The 8,652-nt window shown below is 36.4% G+C and overlaps 2 protein-coding genes and 1 pseudogene across 2 annotated transcripts; 2 read left to right on the top strand and 1 right to left on the bottom strand.

Annotated features, from left to right (window-relative positions):
- On the top strand, window positions 1-786 carry LOC120073089 (annotated as a pseudogene).
- A 1,109-nt stretch (window positions 787-1,895) lies between these two features.
- LOC120073069 (probable protein phosphatase 2C 28) lies at window positions 1,896-4,081 on the top strand. The gene is made up of 5 exons (XM_039025680.1): window positions 1,896-1,916; window positions 2,602-2,862; window positions 2,973-3,246; window positions 3,331-3,485; window positions 3,835-4,081. Exons 1-5 carry the CDS (start codon window positions 1,896-1,898, stop codon window positions 3,973-3,975), a joined length of 852 nt encoding a protein of 283 aa, XP_038881608.1. The 3' UTR covers window positions 3,976-4,081.
- Window positions 4,082-4,249: 168 nt separating this feature from the next.
- LOC120073088 (probable receptor-like protein kinase At1g30570) lies at window positions 4,250-7,917 on the bottom strand. Its single transcript, XM_039025697.1, has 3 exons — window positions 7,526-7,917; window positions 7,175-7,293; window positions 4,250-7,042 (listed from the first exon to the last, which is right to left on the bottom strand). The coding sequence occupies exons 2-3, from the start codon at window positions 7,195-7,197 to the stop codon at window positions 4,465-4,467; spliced, it is 2,601 nt and encodes an 866-aa protein (XP_038881625.1). The 5' UTR covers window positions 7,198-7,293; window positions 7,526-7,917; the 3' UTR covers window positions 4,250-4,464.
- Between the last annotated feature and the right edge of the window lie 735 nt (window positions 7,918-8,652).

Raw genomic sequence — 8,652 nt, 5'->3', positions numbered from 1 at the left:
ATGCTCACTCCAATTTTCTTATTCACCTTCCTTGCCCTAACTTATTCTATTGATTTCGCATCGGATTCTATCTCATTTCAAGATTTTTATGTTACAGATCCAAATAATTTTCATAATCAATTGGTTTTGAGATAAAAATTGAGTTTATCTAATATCTTTTTATTATTGTTGTTACCAATATTTTACGAGAAAGTAAAAGAGTTAATTTGTATATTGGTTTATTTTTAATTGGCATCCGTAGAAGTGAAATTGAATGGAATAATTTGCAAGGATCCCAAACTTGTAGAAGCCAAAGACTTCTTCTCAAGTGGATTGCATGTGCCAGGCAACACAAACAACTCCGTTGGCTCTCAAATAACTCCCGTTGATATTGTCCAAATCTCAAGGCTCAACACTCTTGGCATCTCTCTTGCTCACCTTGACTTTGCCCCGAACAACATCGTTATTCCCCACACTCACCCTCATGCCACTGAAGTATTGACCCTCTTCGAAGGCACACTCTTAGTTGGCTTCGTTACTTCCAATCTAGAAAACCGTCTCATAACTAATTAAGACACTGAACCAGGGTGATGCTTTTGTCTTTCCCATTGGATTAATTAACTTTCATCAAAACATTGTTCATATCGCTCTGCAATTGCGATTGTAGCTTTTAGCAGCCAAAATCCAGATATTGTTACCATTGAAAATTCAGTTTTTTAATCAAAGCCCGATATCCCAATCGATATTCTTGCAAAGGCTTTTCAAATTAATCATTCTACAATAGCCAACATTCAATCCAAGTTTTAGAGACAATTAATTATTTTATCATTTTGGTTGTGTCGCAAGTTGTGTATTTTCATTTTATGTTGAGTTCTTTTCAAAATTTTAATTCATCATATTGTCTTCATTATAATTTTCAGAATATTTCTCTCATCCAATAAATGAATGTGTGTTTACTATCCTAGTGAGAGAGATGAAAGTTAGCATACCGCCCTTGGTATAATAATATGTTTGGTGATGAAAAGATTTATGGTTCAAGTCTGTCATCTAATCTCCATTGTTATTCGGAGAGAAACTTAGTAATCTAACACAAGAAAAAATGTAAATGAACACAATGAATTGGTCGTCGAAGGTGATCATCAACGTTTTGGCCGAAGAAAATAGTCACAAAGACATTGGAGGGAGGGAGAATTGATTATTTTAACATTAAGAGGTCATTTGGGACACCAACTAGAAGTGGGTTACTATCGACCACTTCACGTTTGGGACACCAATTATAATAGTGGTGATATTTTAAACTATTTATAAAACTCTTTTCTTCTTTGTTACCATGTTTATTCTACCCCATTTTCTTAACAATGCCCCTAAATAGTTACAAATTTTAAGAATTAAAATACCATTTTGTTGTTTATAATTTGAGTTTTGTTCTATATTGATCAAGATACTTTCAAATGTCTAAGTTTAGTTCGTATAAATCCTAAATTTAATCTTTTCAAATTTGCTTTTTATTGAAATTATTTAAATAATAATAATAATAAATCTCATCCTATTTTTCAATTTAAAAGAAGTTTAAATTTCATCTAGGGAGACTAAATTTTTATAGAAAAATCAACAATAAATTAAATATAGATACTAACTTTCAAATTATTTGAAAATATATATACGAAAATTAGACATTCAATAGTAAAATAAGTTTAATTTAAAAATAATTAACATAACCTTTTTTATTAAAAGTAGAAATTTCGATCACTTTCTTGTCGTGGTTGTACTAAAAAGATTAGAGATTTTTACCCAAATATAACAGAGCTGAAAGTATATTACAAAAAAGAGATTTTAACCCATTTTAATAATTCTATGCGTACAAATGCGAAGCCTGTCTCTTAAAAAAGAAAATAAATAAAATGCAAAGCCTAAGCATGAATTGTAAAAGCCAAAAGGTAATGTAATGTTGCGGCGTTTTGTTTTGTCGTGCGCCACATGGAAGCGGTGGCAGACACCAAACCGAAGATCTTCCTAACCACGTGGTATCCATATGCTTACAAAACGACATGTCGTCACCACACCCAACATTCTAAATTCAATTATTATTATTATTATTATTATTATTATTATTATTATTATTATTATTGATTACCTTATAATTTAATTATATGATCATTTTTCATTTGCCAAACTTCATTCTGCAAAGATTTCACACACCAACCCCTAAATGAAGGTGGAATTTCCCTCTTTAATCTTCAATCCATATCCTTTTTCCTCTTAAGAAAATATACTACCACATCACATGAAGAGAATTATTTTTATTTTTCATAACTATATCAAAATTTTTAAGAAGTATTCCCCTGTCTAACCAGATTTGATTTTGGTTGAACATTTCTCTTTCATTAAATTAAACTGTTAGTATCTTTTTCTTGCTAATGATTTGATGTGTTTCAAAGATATTCAAATTCTACCTGATTTTGATTCCAAGAATTTTCTTTTACTGTCTTATCATTGGATATTGGATGTTTTTCTTTGTTTTTCAAAAGCCCATCATAAAGAGTAATGTTGTTTTATACATGTCATATTCTTACTCAATGGATTTATGCTGTTCTACGCAATGTTTTTGGATTGACATTGTAGGAAGAAGATGACAGTAGAAACGACAACGAGGAGGATTTGGAAGATGAGGGAGGTTTGATGCAAATAAAACGACGAGAGGTTATTTATGGATCGCATCTAGTACAAGGCAAAATGAATCATGGAATGGAGGACTATATCGTTGCCGAAGAACGACATGTCGATGACCACAAGCTAGGACTATTTGCAATATTTGATGGCCACTCCGGTCGCGATGTCGCAGAGTACTTGCAGAGCCATCTGTTTGATAACATCTTGAGCCAGGTTTTTAAAAAGCAAAAAAAAACAACCGTCATTAGAGGGGAAGGTTCAAGTTCAACAAAACAGCAGAAAAGTAACTCAACATTTTTCATTTTTGTGAATAATTTGGACAGCCTGATTTCTGGGAAGACCCTGAAGGAGCAATCAGGAGAGCATATAAAGCAACAGATGAAGAGATTTTGGCTAAAAAAGTGAGAAAGAGAGGAGGTTCAACAGCAGTCACTGCTATACTAATTGATGGACATAAGCTAATTGTGGCTCACGTAGGCGACTCACGGGCGGTGATATGCAGGAATGGCTCAGCGAAGCCTATTACGGTTGATCACGAACCAGAGAAGGAGAAGGAGCTTGTCGAGAGCCGAGGCGGGTTTGTTGTACAAATGCCAGGTCCTATGACAACAAATGAATCTGCAAATAAACTCTTCAGTTGATTTTCCATGTGTTGTTTACTATTGAATTTTTGTTTGATAGGAAGTGTGCCACGGGTGGATGGTCAGCTAGCAATGTCAAGGGCATTTGGTGATGCAAAGCTGAAAGAACACGTTACTTCAGAACCAGATATCAGGATCCTCACTATTGACAATGAGACTGAGTTCACCATTTTGGCCAGTGATGGCCTCTGGAAGGTTCATTTCTTTTGCTCATCTGTCTTATCCTCGATTCACTTGACAAAACATTCTAAATCAAACGCTCGGCATATGAGGGAAAAAATGGAAAAATGGGGGCTTTTGGCACCTGAAGGCTTTCTTCTGATACTGAATGGTTAACAAAGACATTGACCCAATAAGAAAGATCTAAAGAAAGCTCAGAGATTTCCATGTGGGATTTTGGAGGACTACTCCTTCCATAGTTAATCACTCTTGTACTGTAAAACAATGGTGTGTAAAACAATGGTGGTAACTTTCATGGCTGGCTGCTTGATCCCAAGAGCTACTGAGATGGTACTTTGTTTTGCTTTTTTGTTTAAAAATGCAGGTGATGTCAAACCAGGAGGCTTGTGATTGCATCAGAGAAATGGCTATGGATGCTCAAAAGGCTTCAGAGGAATTGATCAAAAAGGCATTGTCTAAGATGAGCTACGATGACATTTCCTGCATTGTTGTTACCTTCCACTGAACATCTCCATCCCTCTTTGTATTTTCGGAGGAGTTTATGAAATGGCCATTGATGCTCAGAACAGTTGTGTTTTGACTGTATAAGATTTCTGGCCAATCACTTTCTTCCTAAAATGTGTTTTTCATGAGAACTACTTAATATAAGCAGCAAAAAAAGTACTTCAAATTCACTTTCCCAGAATGATAGTAGACTTCAACCTAACAAATGATAACAATATAAATGATATTTGGAGGAAACTGTGCAGAATTTGAAAGCTGTATGTGAAGAAATGCAATGAACAAAAGCAAAGAACCCTATCGTGTATAACCAATTACATTTTGAGCAATACAGTAATGCAGCCATTAGTATAGAACTAGAAGGCAACAGGAAAATCTAAGGTTCATACTTCTATAGTGGAAGAACAAATTCAAAAAAGAATATAACAAAAAAAAAATTTAATTGAATATAGGCAGAAGGCAGTTGGCCTTACAAATTATGTAACCAAATCTATTAGGATAACTGATCAGTTGGAGTTGAAGCTTTCATGTTGGAGCTTTCCTCTTCTTCATCAAGCTTTAGCCTCTGTTCCTCAGCCTGTGCTTCTAAGTTTACTGTGCAAGAATTTTGTGCATCATTAGTGCGGATCCAAGCATCATGGAGTTGCAGAGAATATTCTAGGTGCCATAGAACTTCCCCCATTGTTGGACGAATCTTCCCTTCATCAGCAAGGCATTTTTCTGCTATCTCCCCAAATGTTTTCAGAGACTCTGGACAATATTTGTCTTTGAGATGTGGGTCTATGATGGTGTGCAGCAACTTCTTGCGTTGCCATTTCATTGCCCATTCCGCAAGATTTATCTGATCCTTAGGCAAACTTGGGTTTATGACAGCTCGTGCACAAACAACTTCTAACAATACCACGCCAAAAGAATAGACATCAGATTTTTCACTCAGCTGCTGGCGCCTGAAATACTCCGGATCGAGGTAGCCGAAGCTGCCTTTAACTGCAGTACTAACATGGGTATGATCCAAAGCAGGACCTGTTTTTGAAAGACCAAAATCAGACATTTTTGCAACAAAGTTTTCATCCAAGAGTATGTTGGTCGTCTTCACATCTCTGTGAATTATTCCTCTCTCAGCTCCTGTGTGAAGGTAATGGAGTCCCCTGGCTGCACCAATGCACACTTCCAACCGCTGCTTCCATGTCAAGGGCGGGAGATTACTCCCAAAGAGATGGCTTCTAAGAGTGCCATTCGCCATATATTCATAAACCAAGATCATTTCCTTTTGCTCGTCGCAAAAGCCGATCATGGAGACCAGATGTCTATGTCTAAGTTTAGAAAGCATTTCGATTTCGGTCTCGAACTCGGCAAGTCCCTGCTGAGACTGTGGGTTTGATCTCTTGATTGCCACAAGAGTACCATCATCAATCTCCCCTCTGTAGACCTTACCAAAACCGCCAACTCCGATCATCAGAGCTTCATCAAAGTTATCTGTCGCTGCAAGAATCTCCGCTAATGTAAACCATTTGCCAACTCTGACAGATGGCAAGGTCCCAAATACACTTTGGCCTCCCCCCAAAGACCCTCTGGCGTAAGTGTTGGTGACAGTGGCCCCATGACTGGATCCTGCTCTCCACCTAGAAGAGTTCTTCTTAGTGAAATTCCTTCTCCGGATTCTGCAGAAATAGATGATGAGAATGGTAATAACAGCAAGAAAAACAACAGATGCTAAACCTGCTCCAATGCCTATCCAGAGAATTTGAGATTTTGAGTTTCCCGTTGATTCCTCCAAGGCATTAAACCTGTCAATGTACGCAAGATTCCCATTTTGACTCAGCTTGAAGATTTCCAGACCATTCAAGAGAGCATCTGTTCCTGCAGCACCTGCAGCCGTATCAGGGCCTAATTGAATCCAAAGGGTGTTGATTTTGGACGATATTGGTTCAAGGAAATCCACATGATATGCTCTGTTCATTCCCCCCGCTCGTACAAACACATCAAAATTCTCAACCGCAGTCCTGTTGTTTATGTAAATCTTGAAGACCCTCTCTCTTGCCTTCTCAAACAGCAGCTCACAGAAATGCAATCTAATCAAATACTCAAAACCGGGATGAACCTCAAATTTCCACGACATGTTGAACCTTTTCTCGAGCACTTCAGTCTCCGACATCGTTCTGGCTGTTTCATACACAGGAAGAGGAGCTACAATGGGGTCATTCGTGGAAGCATATGTTACATTAGAACTGTTATGTATCTCAGACCCAGCATTTGCTGTAATCATATAACTCGAGTCCACTTCCCACATTCTCCAAAGATTTGAATCTTGAGTGGGCTTGATCACAGGCCCTCCAACATTCAATCTGTACATAGTTTCAGTTCCCCTTTCACTCACATTCAAACTAACAGCACTTCCACCCACCTTATCAATGGAACCTCCAAAAAGCTCATCCACCAGGGGAACGATTTCAATAGCATTGATAAACCCAAATGATCCCTCAGAAGGGGAGAACTCAATAACAAATGCTTCTGAATTGACGGAAATAATGAACTCTTTAATCAAAGAGAATGAACTTGAATTGACCCCAGAACGCTGAAACTCCATATTCTTATATGCAATCTCATTGGGAACGCTGAACTCTGAAACTAATCGAAGACCATTTGCTGAGACAGAAAATGATGACTCGTTCACATTGCGATTCTCAAAAGGAAAGGGGCAGAAATGAAGCCGAACAACATGATTACCCCAAACACCTTTAAAAGTATAGTTCAGGGAATTAGTAAATATCCGAGCAGTTTTATACAGCGGCTCAAAGACTGAATCGCCATTTAAAGTGGTTGTGGAGGCATTGATATTAGCACCAAGACTGCCCACAGAAAAGTTCCCTTCTGAAGTCAGATCACCAATCCATTTCCGTCCATCAGCAGTTTCATTTGAACTTGATCCACAGTTAATGAAAAGGGAATTGAAGTTGGCATCTCCAGTTTGTAGATACTCAGAAATTATCACAAGTAGTAATGGAACCAAGAATTTCCGGATTTGAAACTTCCCCATCTTCCCCAATAAACGAAATCTTGTCATATATGCTCTTTCAATATAAAGAAGAAAGAAAATTTCAATTATATTTTCAGCCAACAGGAATCACAAACCTATCAAAACTCATTCCGTAGTTGGATGTCCCAACTCCAAATAAACTTCAACTGCAAGAACATTGTATTACCTTAACAAAACTAATAGGCGCATCAGAAATCAAGAGCCATAGAAACCCAACTGCAAATTCCTCTAAGAAATTGGAATCAACCTTTATCTCCAACCAACAGCCTCAGCTAACTGGTAGATCTGAACAACAAAAACCCAGAAGGGGAAAAGGGGTCTCATACAGAAAAAAACCCAATAAACAGATAATGAAAAGAAAAGAAGAAAAAAAAAAAACAAACCCCCCACAAGAAAATCAAGGAAGGAGCATTTGAAGTGGGGTTTTCTCTCAAAAAAAAAAAAAAAGAAATTAGAACACGGATTGTTGTTGTTGGAAACAAATAGAAGAAGGGTCGACACGAAATTAGTTTTTCACCATATCTTCTTCACCAAAGAGCCAAAAGATCTGACACCATTGAAACGCACGCACGTAATACAATACAAATTCCCGTAAATGTAACTGAAATGCAAAGTTTTCATTGATTCACTGTGTTTTTTTCCCTCTCTCTCTCTCTCACACACACAGCTTTACTTTATGGCCATTGTTGAGTTGGTATGGAAGAGGCAGGTTTTGGGTTGCCAGAGATGGGGCTCCATTATTTGGGAGATGGGTCACATGCTTATGTCCGGAGGAAGATAAGCAAAAGCAATTATTCTTGCGGCATTTCCTCAAAAAACTACCATTCTCTTACACTTTAAACTATAAATTAGAGGCCATTTTGCTTGTCTTTTTTGCCATTCCGTACCACATGGTACCTCTAAACAGTCCTCACTCTTCACTTACCTTCAAAACTCAGTCTTCATTTTATATCTAACAATTGCCTTCCACTTTGTTCTCACTTCCCATTTCTATAACTATATTTGACTTTCAGCTTAGTTCTTGGCTCCATATGAACATAGATCAATAAATATTGATCATTCTACAAAATAAGAGTAGAGATTGATTCACGGTTGAGCCTATTTTCAGCCCATAAGCAAAAAAAAATTATGTATCGTTTGTAATCATTTTATTTTTTGTTTTCGAAAATTAAAACTATTAATACTATTTTTACTTTTAAATCCTTTATTATCTACTTTCCACCATTGATTTAAAAAACCAAGCCAAATTTTGAAAAGAAAAAAAAATAGCTTTCAAAATGTTGTTTTTGTTTTTAGAATTTGACGAAGAATTGAACCATTGGACTTAAGAAATATGCAAATTATTGTAAGAAATGTGAATGATATAAGTTTAATTTTCAAAAATAAAAATCAAATTATTAACAAACGAGACCTTAATTAAGTATTTCTTCAAAAATATTTAATCAAATACTTTGATAAGCTACTTATCTAGGATAAAATTATACTGCTTCTCGATGTGTTTTAGGGTCATGCATATCTTATAGGAATAATTTTCCTTTTCTTTTTAGTCAATCTTGTAGTAATAGTTGATGAGAACGTATGTTTGACTCGTGCATTCATGGAATAATTTTTGGAGAAAAAAAAAAGGACTGAATTAGTCCTAAC

The sequence above is a fragment of the Benincasa hispida genome, chromosome 3 (assembly GCF_009727055.1).
Source record: "Benincasa hispida cultivar B227 chromosome 3, ASM972705v1, whole genome shotgun sequence".
Lineage (NCBI taxonomy): Eukaryota > Viridiplantae > Streptophyta > Magnoliopsida > Cucurbitales > Cucurbitaceae > Benincasa > Benincasa hispida.
The sequence above is the reverse complement of the archived record's forward strand: the minus strand, read 5'-3'. Positions and strand labels throughout refer to the sequence as shown.